Source organism: Mustela nivalis, assembly GCF_964662115.1.
Source record: "Mustela nivalis genome assembly, chromosome: 16".
Classification (NCBI taxonomy): domain Eukaryota; kingdom Metazoa; phylum Chordata; class Mammalia; order Carnivora; family Mustelidae; genus Mustela; species Mustela nivalis.
In genome coordinates, this window is record NC_139035.1 from 33,583,509 (window position 1) to 33,604,253 (window position 20,745).

General features: G+C 52.0%; 1 protein-coding gene across 1 annotated transcript in view; it reads right to left on the reverse strand.

Annotated features, from left to right (window-relative positions):
- Nucleotides 1-8,174: 8,174 nt before the first annotated feature.
- Nucleotides 8,175-20,745, reverse strand: part of PLXNA2 (plexin A2) — a 207,745-nt gene continuing 195,174 nt past the window's right edge. Inside the window, exons 26-32 of the mRNA XM_082704152.1 lie at nucleotides 20,345-20,448; nucleotides 16,435-16,534; nucleotides 15,276-15,466; nucleotides 13,709-13,878; nucleotides 10,955-11,167; nucleotides 9,880-10,030; nucleotides 8,175-8,688 (exon numbers count right to left, since the gene is read on the reverse strand). Coding sequence (XP_082560278.1) covers nucleotides 8,593-8,688; nucleotides 9,880-10,030; nucleotides 10,955-11,167; nucleotides 13,709-13,878; nucleotides 15,276-15,466; nucleotides 16,435-16,534; nucleotides 20,345-20,448 — 1,025 coding nt within the window. The 3' untranslated portion in view covers nucleotides 8,175-8,592. The remainder of the gene's footprint in view (nucleotides 8,689-9,879; nucleotides 10,031-10,954; nucleotides 11,168-13,708; nucleotides 13,879-15,275; nucleotides 15,467-16,434; nucleotides 16,535-20,344; nucleotides 20,449-20,745) is intronic.

Consider the following 20,745-nt stretch of genomic DNA (forward strand, 5'->3'; position numbering starts at 1 on the left):
TGCCCTCTGCCTCCAACCTACGTACCTATCTCTGGTGCCCCTGCCCTGGACCTAAGGGCCTGGCCTCCCCTTCGGCTTTCTGGGTGAAAGGGTGTCTTTCCTATGGGGCCCCAAACATTTTTTGGACCCTGGCGCTAGTCAGGCTTTCAGGAAGCCACCTACTGACTTTGTAGGAGGTTGTACTCTCTTTGTGGCTTTAGTCCAGGGGGTTTGGCTTGATTCATTTCTCTGTTTTCTATCTACTTTTAGCATATCTACTGGCCGCTTCTTGACTGGCTTTGCCTTTGGGTAAAGCCTTGATCCATTTCCTGTTTTCCACGGTCAACAGCCACACCTAGGCTCCTAAGGACTTAACTCTCAGGCATCAGTTTCCTCTGTGAAACCTGTGAGCATTAATTCAGCTTCTTCCCAGAGCCAGAGAGAGACCCTCATCTCCTCCTGCCTGTAGGTCCTATTGGACTGGCCATAAAACTGTCTCATTCACCTATTATAAAATCTAAGGTGTCTGTTATATGCATTATCTTATTTAACCCCTCCGAAAACTCTCTTTAATATACAGTATCCTCATTTTATAGATTTGAGAACTGATATGCAGAGAGGTTATGGAACTTGTCCCAGAACATACACATGGGAATGGATTTCAGCCCCAGGCAATCTGAATTCAAGTCCTGTGCTCTTAGCCAGGGATAGATAGAGAAAATCGAGCAAGTAGAAAAGAGTAGGGTATGAGGAATAAAGATAAATAAGACAGAGATATAAAGCAAAGTCAGGAAGAGGATGAATATTATAATAACTTGCTCTTGAGGGTCAGGTACACATGTGTGCTACAGGTGGGTCACAAATTTGGCTCCAAGCTTGGAGCCACAGGTGGGATCCTCCTCCGTCTTTCAGCTCATTCGCTGAGCAGAGGGTCGGACAGCTCCTGGTGTTATTGCGATCAATACTGTGATCAAGCACAGGTTACCACTTCCCTAAGTCCTTTCGAGTGGCTTCTCGTGCAGGGTTTCCCTCAAATCGAGGGGCCCAGCTGTCTGAGCATCCTACTGCTGGAGTTGGGCAAAATTATTTTGCACTTGTAGTAGGAATGATATGTAATTCCCCACTAAGAAAAGGGCGGAGCCTTTCTCTCTTAGAATAATGATTTGCTATTGATGTGGGATTGTAAATTCTGAAAAAGTTGCAACGTTAGGACTTAGCTTTTTTTCCCCCTTTATATGTCCAACAGTGCCTAATCTAGTGTCCAGCTCACCTCAAGTGATGAATCAATGAGGACGGTGTTGAACAAATAAGAATGTTAGCGGAGCCCGAAGGGAGTGCTCCCACAGCACCTGCTTGTTAAAAGGAGGGCCCATTTCCAGGGAAGACTTCCAGGTCTTAAATGGCCTAGAGCTAATGAGAGGCACTTTATTGCTGAGGGGCTGGGGGAAAGAGCATGCAGTGGGAACTCTGCCACGGCTCTGCGACCTTCAGGAAATCACTTAACCTCTCTGAGCCTCAGACTGTAAAAATGGACCATGGCTTTCGTATGAGACGATGTTCTTGCTAGAGCCTGGAATACTGTAGGTGGTCCACAGAATTGGGGTGCTCAATTGTTCATTCTTCAGAACATTCTTACTGGCCTCTGCGGCGGGGCAGGACTCACTGTACCTTGTCCTGGGAATACACCAGTGAACCGGACACGGGGTGGGGGAGGGCAGGAGATTCCCTCTTCCCCTGTCACTTCCTTCCCTGCAGCAGATATTTGATATTTGATATTTGATAATAGGCCTGCTTTGGGGCACCTGGGTGGCCCAGGCCCTTAAGCGTTGGGCTCTTGACTTCGGCTCATGGGTCGTGGGATCCAGTCCCAGAGCTGTGTCCGGCTCTGCTCAGTGCGGAGTCCGCTTGAGATCCCCTCTTTCCCTCTCCCTTTGCCCCTCCCCCTGCTCACACACACTCTGTGTCTTAAAATGAATCAATCTTTAATAATAATAATAATAATAATCTCAAGTCCAAGTTGTTGAGGGACAAGCGGGGAGTGGCACGAAGGCCCAGGGAGCCCGAGGAGAAATGGCCTCCTCCTCCGTGTGGTCGGTGCCACGCGGGGCCCCAGGCCAGCCGAGGGCGGGATCCCATCAAGCGCAGCCGAGCCCGGTCTCTGGGGAATGCCCCGCCCCACACGGTGACCGGCCCCCCCTGGCTCATCAAGGTCATCTCTCCCTCAGCACAGTGGGAAACGGCGCGCTCATGCTACGCCCGCCTCAGCTCTGATCTTCGCCTGGCTCTTCAGGGTGTCCTGTTTGCATTTTCAGGACCAGCACTCGCATCTCTCCAGTCTCTCTGGGAACGGCGCGCGCGTGCGTGCGTGCGTGCGTGCGTGCGTGAGTGCCCACACGCATGCGCACAGACCTTGTAAACGCCGAGGCGCCCAGTCAGCAGTGGCAGATCTTCGCAGGGATGCTCTCTTTGAATCCAGCGCAGCCCGCACTGCGCTTTTATATGGTTTTGTGCTTCGAGTCCCAGGCCCCATCTGTCCGTGTGTTGGCAGTCGCCGCAAGACTGGGCTGGCCTTGACAGCAGGGGCCGTGTCTCCCGCATCAGACTGCAGGTGCCCTGAAGGCAGGGACGGTCTCCCGCCGCAGACTGGAGGCCCTCGAAAGGCAAAGCTGCATCTCGTCCTTCAGGAGCCTCTGTTTTTGACGTGGGCGCCAGCCTGGGGGCCCAGAGAACAGCTCTGACCCGGTGGTCATGAAGGGAGCCTTCAGCGGTCTCCTGGTGTGCAGTTTCCTGAGATGTCACACTGACAGATTATCTAGCTGACCTCGTCTACTCCTTTTATCTGCCGAGAGTGGAAGGGTCACCCAGTCACCCACACACTTGGGGATACAAGAAGGAGAAAGAGAAAAATGAGAGGACAGAAGAGGAAAGGAGGCGTGGCATCCTCGGGTCCAGGGATCATCTCAGTCAACTTGCCACCTCCCTGGCTCTTTGCCGGGACTCCACCCGCCCAACTGATTCCCCCGCCAGAGCCCCGCTCCCCACTCCCACTCCCCCCAGCTGGATCTAATAGGACACAGTATCTGGCATCATTCCCCGATCCCCCCTTCATCCCTTAGCTGAAAGTCAAAGGAAAACAACAAAAACACCCTACTCATGGTGTCGCCAAGACATTCCTTTTTTTCAGAATCCTTGTGCTTTTCATCAACCTAAAAGCTTGATGAGGGCAAGGACCATGCGTTCCTCATTTATTATTCCTGCCCCTTCCCCCAGCCTTGCCAGGGTGTCATGCTCTGATGGTAGATGCTTAACACACGTTTTATGTAAACGAATGAATGTGATTTTCAGGAAGGACCAGGGATGGATCTCCTCATTCTCCTGAGACCTCATCTTCCCTGGCAAAAGTGTCTCAACCCTGTCTCTGCACTGTCTTTTGTTGGGGAAAAGCTGTATTCTGGGGTCTTGGAGCTAGGGGGCAGTGTCCACCCATTGGTACAGCTGGAGCAGAGTGTGTGTGTGTGTGTGTTGATGATGATGATGACTGGACATTACGAAGCTCCGGCTATAGAGAGACTTCTAGAAGTCCCTTAAAACCACTTAGCTCATCTTTCCTAAGTAGCCTACTTCTCAGATATGCCCATGAAACGTTATTCTGCATATATGCCACTGAACAACCAGGCTTATCTGAAGATATGTCTTTTCTTTTTTATCCAGTAAACTTTATTTATATATAACAACAGTACAAATTGTGTCCTTGGCTTGCAAAATAGGAGTGTTTCATATTTACAATAAGTACACAGTAATATATTAGAATAACCAAAAAACCCCCATTTTATTGTAACATTTTAAATACTTAATTTTCTTACAGTTTTTATTCCACAACACCTGTAAAAACAACAAAACCAGACAACTATCATTGTATTTTCTTAAAAATATATATAATACAGATTCCAGTGTGTCAAGAAGAGCGGGTTTGGGTAGGAGAAGTTGGGGGGGGGAGATGCAGGTGGGCTCAGGTCCCTAGTTTCATGGTATAAAGAGCTTGTCCCTTGTTCCCCAACACACTTGCTAATGCGGGACCATGTTCCATTATGCCCTGTAATGTCAACATGGAGGGCCAATAAAGCCAAAGCCAGGGCCTTGACTGAAATCCAAAGGTGCCTCCCATCTTCCTTGAGGCTCGACAGGAGAAGCAGGTTGCACAGAAGAAAGGATAGAGCCCAGTCTGAAGGTGGAGCCCTGCTACAGTGAGGAGAACGAGATGGCGCTGTCCACAAGAGGCCGAGAATCTGTTGGATAAGCAGGGGTCTTGATCAATCAGCTCCCAGGATGGCCCCTGATACCAAGAGTGAAACTTACCTTTTATTCATGGTGTCACTGAGCCCTGGGAGCTAAAACTGCCCTCTTTGGGAAAACCAGGAGAAAGGCAAGAGACTGGGAAGAGAGACTTTGGAGTTATAAAGAGGATGCCGCCATTTTCTCCAAGCCTGTTCCTGAGACAAGGCATCGAAGGTCCTGAACTTGATCTCCCAAGTCTCCCTATGGGATCTGCTTCCACAGCCCTATAACTATGAGGCTGTTTTGCATTTTCTCATCACCCCCTAGCCCCTGGCCCAAGAGTCTCAAGTCTTTTGTGGACAGGCCTCAGGAGCCTCAGAAGCAACAGTGTGACTGGGAAAAAATGGCCTCCCCGAAGGCAGCTGCCAGCCCAGCATTTAACTGCTACAGGTTAATGGGGGCCTGTGTGGCAACTGGGATGCGCCTGGAGATTTATCCGCCAGAGGCTTCACACATCCTCTATTTGTTCTGTCCAGATCGTTTTTAGTCCAGCACATCCATCCATTGCTTCTGCTTCATGCTCGGCGGAGCCAGAGGCCTCGAATGCTATTTCTTGTCCTCATTTGGTGGAAATGAAGGAAGGTCAGGAGCTCAAGCAGCAGGGGACAGGCCACCAGAAGCGTCAGCGGCCGTGGAAGTGAGAGAGGCTCTCATTGCAGAAGGAATGTCCCCAGAATAAGGTAAGGCAGCTGGGTTGGTCGGCTTTCTTTCTTCTTCTGGTCCCCTTTCTGCAAAATCCCTGCCCTCTGCAGGTGGTGGGGAGAACGGTGCCAACTAAGTTGGTGGCAGGGACCAGTAGCCTGGAGACTGAATTTGCTAGAAGATTCTTCTTGGTCTTATTGATTGCTGCTTCTCAGCACCCAGAAAAATCCCCAGCAGACAGCTGCTGGCATGTGAAGGCTCCCCAAATGGAGGAATGGAGGAACCAGTCCCCGCCCTTGCGCAAGACCAACAGCTGATCTACTCTTTGCATGACCGAATTCCGCAAGAACGGGAGCTTTCTGCAGTGGTGAGTCAGACATGATTTGAGAGATGCGCTGTGGGGCAGGGAGGAGGGCATGCACAGAAATACCTGACCCCCCCGACTCCATGCTGAGAGCAGAGGAGGCAGCAGGCCAGCTGGAGGGACCTGTTCCACCAAGACAGATATCTTATCCATCTTTGTCTCGTCCCTTAGCGCCTTCTGTCTTGCCAAGCATATTTCTGGGGTCCTTTTCCAGCAAATTGTCTCTTGTGAAGATTAATGAAACAAATGAAGCTGGACTGATTTTGGAAAGAAACTTCCCTTCCTGTCTCCCTCCAAGATGGAAGGGCTTCATGGGGGGTAGGGGCTATGCCTTTTTCCTTACATGAACTCCATTGGTTCTTGATGACCCAAAGCCAAGAGCTGGTGGAGGAGGGACAGATGGGAAGCTAGAGTGGGGGCAAGACTCCATAATCTTTCACCTTCATGGCCTGGCTTGAGTTGCACCAAGTTCTCCTTTCTCTGAATTCCCTCCTCAGAGATCCCCGTGCCACCTCCTTTGCCATCCCGACTTGCCCGACACTCTCATGGAATCCTGAGAAATGTGCCCAAGCCACTTATGCCAGCTCTGGGTCCTCTCCCTTCCACTCTCCAGCTGGCCATCCCCCCATCATTCTCCACACTCTTAAGAAACCTTCAAGTAAGCAGCCCCAGGGCAGTGAACGGTCACCCGAAGGAGCTCTTGGGAGACGCTCAGGTAGATGTGTGGAGGCAAGGCTTGGTGAGATGCTGTGGAAATGTCAGACTTCCTTTCACTTCTTAGTGGAGCAAAACCCTGGATGCTGGTCTGTGCAGCTGTGTGATCAGAAAACCTTTGTTCAGAGCTCAGAAGTCATGTGTGGGTGGGCGGGGATTTTCGGTGGCCCCGAGCGACCCCCACTTACGTTCCTCTTGCCCGTATCTTCTCTCCTTTCATCACCATTAATCACAGGCTCCGAGCTGATAAGCTTTGGGTGCTATGAAGAGCAAACACTTTGGCTTAGTGCAGAAGGCCAGTCATTAGTATTTCTTTCAGGCTATTAATAGGGCCCAGAGAAACTTTAGCAGAAGTGGATTATCAGAAGAAAGTGGCCTTGGCATGGCTGGCTGTGAATTATAATGAAAAGAGCGAGTTTCCTGAGTATTTTTGCTGAATGCTTTTCTCTTTCCCTTCGTCAGCTGCATTGAGGCGAGGAACTGAAGCTGAGGAGACCAGGCGATGTCTGCTGTGTGGTTAGTGCAGCGATCCAGAGCCACACGCCAGGGATGGAAGCTAGCCCTCAGAGCTCCCCCTCCCAGAGCCCTTTCCTGGGAATCCACTGTGGTCAGCAGAGCCTTTGGAGATTGAATTGTTTGGAGGTAAATCAGGGCACAGAGAAGGTGGGACCCAGAATTAATTACAGAGGAAATGACCCTGGTCTGGTCTCTCTCGGGCTGGCTGGTGCAGTTTCCCAACACTGCAGCCCCCTGAAAAGTGGAAGGTGGGAAGGGGAGGATGGTTCTTCCCCGCCTGCCCCTTCCCACCCCTTTGCCTTTCCCTGGCCTTTCTTCTCCCTCCCTCTGATGCTGCTTACAGAGAAGCTGGAGCTGCCTGCTTGGATCCTTGCCAGTGTGGAAGGCCTGCAAACTCTGAAGGCTTTCCCGGTCGCCCATGTCTTGCTGCCAACAGAGCCACCTTCCCCTGGATGACTCCCACTGGCTTTCATGGGTCCTCTGGGCCAACGTGTGGAGCTTTGGTCTCTCTGTTTAGAAACTACACTCAGAAGGGTTGGCCATCCATGGTTTTAGGTGTCAGCAGAAGAGAGAGAAAAAGGAAGAAGCCCGGTGAGAAGCCACCCACTTGTCCTTCAAACTCAGAGGGACGTGGGAGGCAGATAGGGAGGCAGGAAGACAGTCACGTGAGGATGCTACAGTCATTTCTACTGAGCCAAGGGCTCAAATGATCGGCCAGGAGCTTCCTTCCTCACATGAGCGGAGGGTTTTCTCCCCTCTGCAGGCACAAGAGAAGGATAGAAAGAAAGCATCACAATACAGGCGGCCACTTCTTTAACTGATGCTCTTCAAGTATTGCTTGCTGTAAACAGTGTTTGGTTTTTGCTTTCTCTTTAATTGCAAGAAACCCCCGGCCGATTGGAGTAGAACTTAAAACCAAACACTCATGTCCCCAAATCAGCTCCCAGATGGGATGTCCTGGAAGCCGGGGCCACACACACCAGACTCCTCTCCAGGGGGCCTGGTTGATGACAGGGACTGATGTAAGGCAAAGCTGCCCAGTGTCCTCGGGGAGGCCAGGCGTCTGGTCTGGGAGAGGCCCACCTCTCCCCCACTTCTGATAGTAACTTTAGGGGAACCAAAGGGAAAAGTACCAAAGGTCAGCTCTTCATTTCTTGAGGTTTGAGATTAAATAAAAGAAAAAACAAAAAAACAAAAAACAGTAGCAGAAAGCATTGGTACCCTACAGACACAGATCTCTCCAGATATGAGAATATACAGGTGTGTGGTCCATAAAGCTCCTTTCCGGGGCATCCAGGCTGAGACCCTCCATGGCCCCACGGTCAGTGCTGAGTTCGGTACTTGCCACGGTCCTAGGGCTGCCGGGATGATTCCAGGTTGTCCAGGCCTCTATTTTGCGAAGTGTATGGTGTGAACTTGTGCTCATTGTTCTTCTCCTCCTCATGTTCTTGTCATTTCAAGGGAAAGCAAATGATCACTTCCCTTCCAATTCCTCCCAGCTTCTCTTTGCAGGCTTTTTCCGGCATTTGGAAATAGGAGTCATTTGAGGAAGAGGGGGAGGGCGGGGCGAAGGAATGGGGACGGACCTCAGATTGAAACAGAAGTGGGACAGGATGAACAGGGAGGCTTTTTGTTTTGTTTTATTTCTGGTTTTTTTTTTTCCTTTTTCTTAAAAAAAATTAAATAAAGTTCTCATTATTTCCCCAATATACATCAAATGAGTTTTCATGCAAAGCAGCAGTCACAGAGGCAGAACTGTTCCCCAGTTCATGCCTCTCGGCTTGAAGAACCACCTTCTCTGTGCCCCCTGCCTCTCTCCGTGGTTCCTGTGGGTGGACGATACCCGCGGTCTCTCCCGGCAGGGGCCGCGGGGACGGGCCGTGGCTGGCGTGGGGGGGAGGGGCCCTCCCCTCTCCCCGGGATGGGGTCTCAGGGGACAGCAAGCTCTGGGGTCTGCTCCCCTTCACTTGTCCTTCCTTCTGAGACACCCAGTGTGACAGCTTTCACCGGCCCCTCTTCCTGGGAACGTGCGGCTCCGTCTCTCAGCTGTCGATGGACATAGCACTTATGAGCTGCTCCACCTTGTACGCCAGCCGCTGTCGCCGGGCCTGCTCGTCCTGCTCCAGGGCCCCGATGAGCTGAGGAGCAAAAACAAAGGCAGAGAAGACTTCAGGACTCAGTCTCGGTAGAGGAAGCCCTTGGCCGAATCCTTTATCCCTCTCCCTGCCTTGCCATTCTGGTGTTTAATGAACACAACTAGGGATACTCTGAAGGACTGACTGAATACATGCATGTATGTGTGTGTGTGTATATGTGGGCATGTGTGCACATATATGTATGTATCTTTTTTAAAAAAAAAAAGATTTTATTTATTTCACAGAGATCACAAGTAAGCAGAGAGGCAGGCAGAGGGGGTAAGCAGGCTCTGCAGAGAAGAGAGTCCAATGTGGGGCTCAATCCCAGGACCCTGGGATTAGGACCTGAGCTGAAGGCAGAGGCTTTAACCCACTGAGTCACCCAGGCACCCCAATATATGTATATATCTTAAAATAACGAGTTTCAAATGATATTTGGCATATTTGACAAAGCTATGTAAATATTCGCTATTATCATCATCATTATTATTATTATTATTATTGGTACTAATGCTAAGTTCAAGGACAATGCCAACGCGTGCCTTGGAAATTCTCCGGAGCAGTCCTGTGCGACCTCTGTTCATGTTAAGGTCCGCCTGCATGCCTGAAATGTGGCTGCCAGTGTCTGCCCCAAGTGCAAAGAAGAGTCTGATTCATTGTCTGAGAGAGGATGAAATTGGGTATACAACACTTTGAAAGGAACAACAATTATGTTATTAAAAGTGTTACTGATTGTGTTAACAGTGAGTGAAAGACAATGAAATGTGTAAGAAAGTGCAGGGTGAATTGGAGAGGAGAGGCTGCCGCCTAAGGGAATGGGAATGAGTTTTGACCTCACTTTTTCTTTCCCCCTTTCTTTTTTAAAGATTTAATTTATTTATTTGACAGACAGAGAGAGATCACAAGTAGGCAGAGAAGCAGGCAGAGAGAGAGGAGGAAGCAAGCTCCCTGCTGAGCAGAGAGCCGGATGCGGTGCTCCATCCCAGGACCCTGGGATCATGACCTGAGCCTAAGGCAGAGGCTTTAACCCACTGAGCCACCCAGACACACCCTGAGCTCATGGGTTTTTGACTCCTTGACTTCCCATTTAAATTAGCCTCTTTTGCTGTTATTGATGGGCTGAGCCCGGTGTTCTGTGTAGCTGCCCCCGGCTGCGTGTGGCCCTCTGCCCGCCCCCCCCAGGCCCCGCCTTACCTCTTCACTGTACTTGCTGACGTAGGAGTAGATCTCATTGAGGGCGCTCAGCATATTGAACTCCACCGCGTGCAGGCGGGACTGCTCAGCCAGGTAGGCATTCATGTCCTGGTCGCTGATGGCGGGGAGCTTGGCGATGTCTGCGTAGTATCTGACGTAAAGAGGAGAGGCTCCTTAGCGGAGACCCGGCACCCACTCCCCTGCAGGATTCCGACCTCAGGCCCCTGGAGAGCACGGGATGTCCCCAGTTGCTCCTCCCTCCTTACTTCTCTTCTGATAGGTCTTCCTCTGGTTCCTTGACTCAAGCTAAGGTTGAGTCCTAGAGACTGGTACTCACTAGGCCAGACTCCATCCACCTGGGAGCTTCCACTGCAGCGACCCCCGCCACCGCCCCCAACCCCTGCTCTCCCAGAATGTTTAAAAGCCCAGATGCTGACCAGACTCTGATTGGACTCCTTGTCTTCCAATTCCCAGATCTACTACTTGCTGGCTGTGTGACCTTGGGCAAGTTACTTAGCCTCTCTGAACCTCAGTCTCCTCATCAGTAAAATGGGGAGGGTAATATTTACTTTGCAACTCCCTTGGATTTTTGTTTTTTAAAGATTTTATTTATTTATTTGACAGAGAGAGAGAGAGATCACAAGTAGTCAGAGGTAGGCAGAGAGAGAGGAGGAAGCAGGCTCCCCGCTGAGCAGAGAGAGAGATGCGGGCCTTGATCCCAGGACCCTGGGACCATGACCTGAGCAAAAGGCAGAGGCTTTAATCCACTGAGCCACCCAGGTACCCTCCCTTGGATATTTTAATGATAGATAAACAAATCTTTATTACAGCACTGGTTGCTTACCAGGTGCTCAATAAAAGGTAATCAGAATGATAATGATCTGACGTCTAAGGGCACAAATTTCCCCTTCTCCCCCCAAGCAGAAGTTTGGATAAGGGGGAAGGGTGGGAGCCTGAGATCCAAGGGTACCACAAACATGGCTGTGAGCTGTGAATCCTCAGTCAGTGAGGCCCGTGGGATGGTAGATGGCACACACAGACGGGGGTGAGGGCCTGTCCTGGGGGGGCTACTGACCTCTCCACCCAGCTCTTGTAGCTGGGGATGTCCTTGGCATACAGTAGCTTGTTGGAGGGGGAGTCTTTGCCCAGCCGGTGCTCTGATGTGGAGCAGGAGTCCATGAAGGTCTGGGCCACTACAGACAGACAGGCATCCGTGATGCTGCCCTTGTGAATGTCGAACACAAACTGGGGGTTCTTGATCACGTTCACCCAGAAGCGCAGGGGGAGGCTGCAGGGAAAGGCAGAGGAGACCCTGAGGGCCGAACCTTGGCCGCACCCCGATGGTGTCCATCAACATTCCTCTCCTCGCTCTACCAGTAGTAATTCTCTCCCCGGAGGGCAAGGGAATGAAACCACAGAGCCGCTCGGCTCAGGCCAGGGCTGCAAATCTTGTCTAGGCTGCTCCTGACCCTGGGGCAAGGGAGGGGGCACCACACTATGCTAACTGGGTGCAGACCCTGAGCCTCGACCACTGCAGGGTAGACATGGCTGGGTTCTGTTCCATCCAGGCAGCTTTTCCCAAAGGCCTCCAGGCCCTCAGGGAAGCCCAAGGATAGAGAATTGCGTGATTTTCTCAGAGCTTCAGACAAAGCCACCAGCCTAGAGTCCCTCTGCAGTGCCCTCGGCCATTGTCCTGAAAGACGCAGCCCGCAGCCCCAGGCATTGCCTGGGAACCCGCACAAAGGGCACCACCTGTGCTCCCCGCCCAGCCTGGCCCCTTGCGCTGCTTCCCAGGACTGGCCAGGCCCACTGGGGCTGAGCGGTGGGCCCCCCTGGGGACAGCTCTTTCAGGGCTCTCCCCAGGGCTCTCTCCTCTCTGGGCAGGGGCAGGGGGAGGAGAGGAAGCCATTGTCGGCCTGCTGGGAACGAACTCACTGCAGCTCTAAATTTTTCCCACCCCAAGAGGAACTGATCAGTCATTAGGAGTGTTCCTTCTTGCAACTTGGGAATTTATAACCAGAGCAGAATGGGTTTTCTCTGCTTCTGAGGCATTCAGGAGGCTCAGTCCATTTATTCCCCTTCAAAATCATGACAGCTGCTGTTTCTGTGCGTTTTCCAACTTGGCCTTCTCCTCCAATTGCCTTCAGGGCCCTAACTCCTGGGCTTCTCTGTGGAATGGTCTTTGTTCCCTGGCTTGTCCTTCTGGCCTGAGATGACATTCCAGAAATTCAGCCTACCCCTCATCTCCCCTTCTTCATCGCCTCTTGACCCTCAAGCGCCCCGAATGTTCCCGAATGTCTCCATCATGCCCAGTCTTGGGAAGATCCACTTTGCCCATTCCAAGTCCTTCCAGGGTGATTTCTGCTTATCTTTCAAAGGAGAACAGGATGGCTCTTTTCTGCAGCCGGGGAGGAGCTGCCTGGGCTGAGAAGTGACTCATCTCTTCCACCCTCCCATTGCCCGGCAGCTTCAGGGAGCTTCTGATATTCTTTCCTTGGACACTAGCTACTTGAGGTCTAGCTAAGGGGACCCTTCCTGCCACAAACCCAGGGTAGGACATTTCTATGAGCTGGGCCTATTGGCAGCAGAAGGCAGCGAGATGGGGATGATCCAGAACCTTCTCTTCATCTCCCTGAGATTGCACACTTCCAGTGCCAGGCTGGGGAGCCTTCCAAAGCCAAGGAGACAGCCATGGCCCTGCCGCTGGGAATGCAGATGAAAGGCCCGCCCTGGTGAAGCGGGCGGTGGGCTCCTCACCCGCGACCACCAGAGTCTCCCCATTTCACTCCCCCGTGATCAAAGTTGCAGACTCCAGAGGGCCAACAACCACAGAGTCTTGAAGAAGAAAGGATTATATGGGTTTGGGTTTTTCCAAAGTGTTTTTCTGGTTGCTAGGATTTTTGATTCCCAAATAACAGCCGGGGCCCATCTGTGTCGGCTCTGTTTTCTGAGGAGATCGCGGACTCCAGACAGCTGTGCGGGCTGCTTGCCCAGCCCAAATGCCCAGACCTCCTCGCGCCCCTCTCGGGGCTCTTTCCCGGAGGAAAGTTTTTGACTCCGGCTCTCGGCCAGGCCCTGTCTGACCCTGAAGCCAGTCCTCAGCTCGGTCTGTGGTCTAGATCTCAAACCCAGGAGAGAAAAGACGTCTTCTAGGGGCCTGTGGAAGCCTCTTCTCCCACTGCTGTGTATGGCTCTGGGGTTTACCTTAGGGGAATAGGTAGTTAGGCCTACAGGACACACCCTGCCTGCTGCTTCCCCAAACCTCTGGCACCAGGGGTCATCACTTGGCCCTCAGGGGTCAAGTTTGCCATGACATCCCCCTGGTTGGTGGGCTCGAGTCGGTAGCAAGGGCAAGCTCTCTCCCCAGGGGTCTATGTTCACGTCAGAGTTTTCCCATCTCAGGATGAGGTGCCTTGGGCTCTGCCCCACCCAGAATGCCTGACGCTGCCTGGCTTTGCAGCTTGGCCACTAGGTCTCCAGTGTGACCCTTCAGGTTCCTCCAGCAACACTTCCTGAGAACCAGAGGGCGCAGAGTCAGGGAGGAAGTGCTGCCTGGGAAAGGTTCTCAGCCTGAAAGGGCAGAGCTCAAGCCCAGGTCCAGGTGCCAGACCCCTGGCCAGGCTGGCCCCCCTTGGTGCCCGCAGCCCAGGGCCCACGTGGGCTCTGCAGAGCACATATCCATTGTTTGTTCTGGGATCCTCGGGTTACCCAGCCGCTGCAGAGCACGGCTCCCCCATGCCCCTAGTCCCTGCCAGCCCCCCACCCCCAGCTTGCAGCCTCTCCAGGCTGTAGCCAACGCACCCCTCCTCCCGGCTCCCCGAAGGCTTACCAGTTGCTTTTCCAGGTGTGCCGCACATCCGTGTCGTGGATGCCGTGTCTGTCCGCCTGCTCATCCAGGAAGTCAAACATGTACTTGATGGCCAAGGGCAGAGCGCTGCCTCGGTGCACCGTGCTGAACAAGGTCTCAAACAAGTCATCCACGAACTTCTGCAGGGTGCCCTGGGGGAGGGGCGGGGGGGCGAGAGTGAGGGGGAGGGTGGGGGAAAGTGGGGGTGCAGGCAGCAGACGGGCAGACCAGATGGTGCCTTGGACAGATCCTGCCTTGGAAATTCGTCTGCGGCGCCAGGCTGTGCAGACAGCATGGTGGGGGTGGGGAGGAGGCCGCTGGGGTGTCGGGGAGGTGGGAGGGACTGAAGAGGCTGCAGATTCCTGGGAGGAATCTCTCCTCCAACCCGCAGCCACATGCCCCATCTATGGCTGTGTCTGTGCCAGGCGGGAATGCGCTTGGGGTATCTCCGTAGACAGTGAGGGCTCTGAGCCCCAGCTGCCCACAGGGACTGGTGAGCACATGCTGGGAAAGGAGAATGTCTGAAGACTGAGCTGGAGGACCACGAGCTTCCTGGCCGAGAGTCTTACTGAAAGATGCAAAGAGGTCTGCCATACATGTGGCCTCCGTGCTGCAGGTGAAGGGTCCAAAGCCAAGAATACCCAGGCACAGACCCGACCCACAAGGCTCTGGAGGGTCTCTGGGCAGGGACAAAGCTGGGCCTGGGTCCCCCAGTTTACAGGTTCAATGGACACCTCTGAAGGTTAGGAAAATGTCCAATCTTCTCTGGTGGCTCTCTTGGTCTCTTATTAGCATATTAGGAAAAAAAAATTGAGACATACGGTCTGAGGGTGTATTTCTATGTCCCTTTAGGGAGCAAGTCAGAGCTGTAACTTGGATGCCACTGTAGGAGAATTTCAGCAGCATTTTTGTGGGGTCAGTGGGGGAGAGTATTTGAAATCTGACCTGTGCTGGAAAATATGGGCCACAGAATTGCCATACTCACAGGCAGATGTGTTCTCTGCTTGGGAAGCTAGAAGACAGCTTTAGATCCTAGCTTCTAGCACTGTGGCGACCTCCACTCCATCAGTATTTGGGGGCCGATGGGGTGGGAAGGGGAAGGGGGAGCCTTCTCTCTGATTATTGGCAGACCCGGCCTTTGTGTTGTCCCTCCCACTGTGGCCAGAAAGTGGGTGCAAAAGGCAGTGTTGGTGGGCACTGGTCTATCTGTCCAGCTAACACCAATAAGAAAACCCCAACATTTTCCTCAAAGGTGCAGGAACCCAGAGATGAGAGCAGCTCCTCTGAAGAGTAATGGTGGGCTTGAGGGGTGGGCCAGGGGCAATGATATTATTGCCAACAGTAATAATGATATTTTGCCAATGGGTAGAGAACAACAGTGGCCTGAACCTCTGGAAAGTCTGCTCTGGGACCTGGACCTGTTCGTCTGAATGGGTCCCCTTAAAGGACAGATTCCATGACACCCTTATGCTGGGGGTCGGGGGTGGAGGGTGGGCAGGATGTACCCCTCTGAGGAGCCCTCCCCGGGCTGAGCAGAGCAGGAGTTTACCTTGGTGGCCAGTAGCCGGGTCAAGTAGATCTCAGATACCATCTTGCTGCCTCGGTCACCCTCCTTCTGGTCCCCATGGTCATGGTTCTTCACCAGATGCCACACCTTAACCCCGCTCTCCAGGTCTGGGGTGATCATGGGGGCTCGAGACCGCAGGCTGTCGGGACTGCCTGTGTACCTGAAGGAGGAGTCTGAGGAGAAGGGGGCCATGGAGGCTCATAAGACACTGATTTCACCATCCTTGCTTGTAGAATCCTTCTAGAATCTTTGCCCACCCACTGCACTCACTCAGAATAAACCAGTTTCCACTGGAAGGAGACCCCTGGGACCTCATATCTGATGGGTTATTTGGGGATCCTCGGTTGGCATGAGGACAGAGAAGCCTAAAGCCTTTTTTCTTTAAAAAGAAGATTTAGAAATTCTGTGAGCTGCAGAGAGCCTTGAGAATTTGTGAACCAACACCCCCCCTCCCCCGCATCCCCTGATGCTTCCACAGCAAAGAATAATCAATAGGGGGAATGTCAGCCGAGTACTTTCACAGGGGCTTTGATGAAAAATCTGGGTGCCAAGAAGCTGTGAGCTGTAATGGCCTCTCTTGGGGGTCTGTGGGTCCTTTTTGGAAAACGTCTGGGCCCAGTCCTGAGGTGTCCTTTAGCCCAAAAACCTTACTGCGTACACAAAAGCAGAAGAAATGGAGCAAGAGAGAATGAAGCATTGTCCGTATTACCCGGTGGGCGCTGGGGGTCCCAGCAGCCTAAGGGATGGCTAGGCTAAAATGCCCCATGTCCTGCCCCAGTTGGGACCCTTTTGAGAGTAAAGGGGAACCGTTAATAACTCATCCAGAACAACAGGTACAAATAGGGACTGGCAAGTAGGAACCCCCATCCATGTGCCTCCCTGATTCTGGACCCCTTGCACTCCTTCACCAGGTCGTGGCTGCCCAAGGAGGGACGCACGGTACACCCGTCCCTGCAGCTCTGGGGTCACAGCCGCACTGGCAGTGGCTGCACTTGGGAGGAGGGGAAGCAGATGCACAAATGTCCTTGACTGGTGGAGGGCAGCTGCAAGGGCTGCTTGCTGTTGTGAGGGATGGCGAGCGGCTCCAGGTAGGCCACGGAAGCTGCCCCTGAGCTGCCCAGGCTGCCTTCCTGGTCCTCACCGTATCTGCTGATAGATGTCCGGGAGATGCTGGCAGAGGCCGGGATGTTGTAGGACGAGGTCTGTTTGGGGACCAGGGCCACCACCGATCTGTCTGACACCTGAGAGGGTACAAAAGGTACAGTGTGGGTGAACCAGGAAACTGAATCATCAAGTACTTCCAGAAGCTAATGACATAGATAAGGGGTAGAGCCCAAGGAGTTCAGGAATACTAAAAATAATATGGTTGCTGCTCGCCAATATGTCCGATATGGTAGTTATTGGCCACCTGTGCTGATCGTTCACTTGAAATCCAGTCAGTCATAACGGAAGTAACTACAGACTACTAACTATAACACGAACCACTTTGCTATAAATGCATAATTCACACTGGGTTTCCATGAGTTAGCATGGACAGAATAACACAAACTACCTCATTAATAGCTTTTCTATTGGTTCCATGTTGAAATAATTACCTTAGAACCCACGAGGTTAGGCAAAATATATTGTTAACACTAATTTCGTCAGTTTCTTTTTACTTTTTAAACGTAGCTAGCCAACAAATTTCAAATTACCCGTGTGACTTGTATCATCTTTTTACTGGACATCTGGGGCTTGGCCGAGCCTCCCTGCAACCCTGTGGGGTCGTACAATTATTCCCATTTTACAGGTGAGGAAACTGAAGCAGAGGGAGAGCGAAGCACCATCTTCAAAGTCATACAGAGACTACGTGGTATAGCCGATATTTGAAGCCAGGCCTGTCCAGACTCCAAAATACATGTTCTCCCCATTATATCTTAATTTGGGATTTTATTTCAAGTCACACTGGTCTGAAGCCCATTTTCCCTTTTGGCACGGATTTCTTTCTGGCCTGGGTCCTATACTGCTCGGGCCACCTTGAGGAGTTTCACCAACAGGGTGGCTGCTCTCAGGGAGCCCAGAGGGAAAGATGGCGCGTTCCCCTTCCTTCGTGAGGGGCCCAGGCTCAGCACCCAGCCTGGAGGGAAAGGGCTGATAAATGAGGAGCCATATTGAAGACATTTGGGGCCATTTTGATTTAAGATTACCCTCCATCCAATAAAAATGGAGAATCCCCAGAATTGTGGCGATCCAATTAAACCCCTAACGCAGAGGGAATAAAACAGCTATAATAATGTTATGGGCCATAAAACATTCCTATTAAACCATTTTTTATTTTAACAATTTTTATGAACTTTATAAGTTTGATTTATAGCTGCACCAGTCGTAAAACCATCTTTCTGGGTCTTAAATTGTCAGTCCCTCTCTCCCACCAAAAAAGAATTAAATGTTGGGAAGTCAAACTATAAAGGAACATTAGTGCTAACGAGATTCCCTGATAGCCGGTTTTAGTAGTGGTGTTTAATTTTACCCTCCCTATAAATCTGCGGGAGTCCGGCAAGTTTTTTAACATCTCTTTGTTAATTAAGATTATGCAGATTTTCTCCTGGAGGGGCTTCCAGGACCTTTGACTTCAAGGAGGGTCACCAGGGGCAGTGCTCGGACTTGGTGGCAGAAAGCTGCAGGGCCCTGGGCTCCTGTGGGTGCCTGGATGGGGCCCAGGCTCCAGCCCTTCCCGGCTGGGTGGTTCCCAGGGGTCCGCACCATCCTCCCAGCTCTGGAACTGAGCGGGTGACCTCTCCACCTCTGTCTTTCAGGAACTCTCCTTGCCACTGACAGCCTAGAAATGATACTCTGAAAACCTGGCAGGGGTCGGGGAGGATACTCCCAGGAAGAATAGATTACATTCTGCATGTATGGTTTGCTGTCACCTGGAGGATTCACAAGGTGACTCGAATGACCACAGTTCAACCCAATTCCAGGTCTTGTCACTAAATGTCTCTCGTCTATAGTCCTAGCCTTCCTTTCTCTTGACTGACAGGTGGTGCAAATATTCACTGTCCGGGCTGCCTGCTGGGTCTGACCTGGGCTCTGCCTCTTACTACATGACCTCAGGGAAGTCGGTTAACCCCTCTGCGTCTGTCTTCTCATTTGTCGCTGGGGATAATAATGGCATCTAGGTTTGTCCTGAGGCTCAAAGGAATCAGAACACAGGAAGGCTGACAGCTGCGCCTGCCCCCAGTGGGCACTCAGGAAGTGCTGGTATTAGTGTGACTATGAGCACCATCGTCATCATCACTGTCCCCCAAAGGGAAGCATAATCCCGGTTGTTCCTTGTCACTCAGGGCTGGCTGGCATGTGGGAAGTACCTTGCACCCGGGAAAGCTCAGTAAATATTTGAGGAATGAATGAATACATGAATGAGAAATGACATTGGGGAATTGAAAGTGCTTTGTATGAGGAGCACTGTAAGAACAGAGCATTCTATTCTGATTGGGAGCCTTAGCAAGGACAGCCCAGTAACAAGTGTTAGGCCATCACAGACAGAAAAGAAAGGCTTCCCTCCTGCCCTTGAGAAACTTCTGATTCAAAGGCACAAGGTTAGTCTCTTTCGGTTTTTTGCTTCTTTAGCTCAGACTGGTTCATTCCAAGTGTTCTCCAGGATGCCCTAAGGCCCTGTAAGGGGGGTGGGGTGGAATGGACAGGAAGGGGCTCTAACACCTTGGGGGCAGTCTTCATCCTAGGGACCTCACCTGCTATTTCTAATTCTTCCCACCACCTTGGCAAGCCAGAGGTCATCTTGCAAATGAAGAGCCCAAGGTTGCAAGAGTTAAAGTCATCCCACTGTTGAGTGGAGAAACGGGGGTTGAAATACGGCTTGCAAGCCTTGAACCCTTCTCAGACACCACACTCCATCCACCTGGGGCTAGGTGCAGTCAGGGTTACGAAGACGACGGGGATGGAGCCTGGAGAGGGGTGTTTCTGAGGCTGCCCCAGTGCTCCCCACCAGCCTGCCCCTACGGCCTTCATGACCCTCGTGGCCTGGTCTGTGGCAACTTGGTGCTCACCAGTCCGGCCCGCCAGTCCCTCTGTCCCCACCCCTCGTGAGGCACCATAGAGGAAGGTGTTACTACTCAGGCAATCCCATAGGGTCTTGCAGCCTGAGGCGCTTCTTCTGGTTGGTTTAATTTCCCTCGGTGTCTCTCATTTCCTGCTTCTATTTTAGTATTTTTCCCCCGAATCTCAACCAGCCTACCTGTGCTTAATCTTACAGAGAGCCCCAGCCATGAGTAGTCACCATGGGAGGGAAGGGGAGATGGGAATAGATCCTTCCAGGATTTTTTGTTCTTTTGCTGGAATTTTTTTTTTTTTTTTTTTACTATTAATTCATTCAGTGCATCCACCAATGCGCTGAGCACTTTGTCTCCTGTACTGAATCTATTCCACACGACTTTATGGGGTGAGGATCACCTGAGAAGGGAGAGACCTTGAGTAATTTCCCCAAAGACACCATCTAGTACGTGGCACAAGGCAAGAGCTCAAAACAAGTTGATCTCGTCCCCGGCTCTATGGCAGGTGAGTAGCAGAACCTACGTCAGTAAGATGCTGAGGACAGAAAGCCACAGATCCCTATGGCTGGCGTCCTTACAGAGGACCTCACAAGATGCAATTTTTCTGCAGACGTGGAGGTACACAGGAGAGAAACGCCTTGCCCTTCCCAGACCAGTTAAGTCAGTTTCTCGGGGTGGAGTCTGGGCATGCGGGAGTTTTGTTTTGTTTTTTAAGATTTTATTTATTTATTTGACAGAGAGATCCCAGAACCCTGGGATCATGACCTGAGCCAAAGACAGATGCTTTGCTGGCTGAACCACCCAGGCGCCCCGTGGACACTCACGTTTTTATTAAGTTTCCTAGTGATTTTAATGGGTAACCATGGCTGAGAATCTCCGATTTAGATTCTGAAGGACGACGAAAGGGGTGATGGCTTCCGAGGGCCTAAGAGCAAACCCTGGAGTGAAGGAAACAGTCTGGGGGGGGGGTTAAAGGTTGTGGGGCAAAGCCCCCATTCTCACCTGATAATGCATCAGCGTGTTGAGCCGCTTCCAGTCGCCCTCGATCTTAGTGGTGATGTCCTCGTCTTGCAGCACGACCCGGGCAATCCGGCCTTGACGCCACTCTGGGTGGAGGGGGTGGTGCAGGTAGCAGCGTAAGCAGGCAGGGGCCTAGGAACCAGGGTCACCCAGTCCTGCCTCCTCTAGGGACCTGGCAACCCCAGCTCCAAGCTGGTGCCACCCATAGCGTTTAGAGACATTATAGGCTCCACGGGGTCAAGACAGCTGTCGCGAAGTGTGGGCAGGCAGTGTCTCAGGAGAAGTGCTTCTTGTGGTCCCTCATCTGGGCAGGACCTAGTCATGGCCTTAGAAGGGTCCTGGGCAGGGTGGGGCTTCCCATTTTCTCACCCCATTCCATTCCC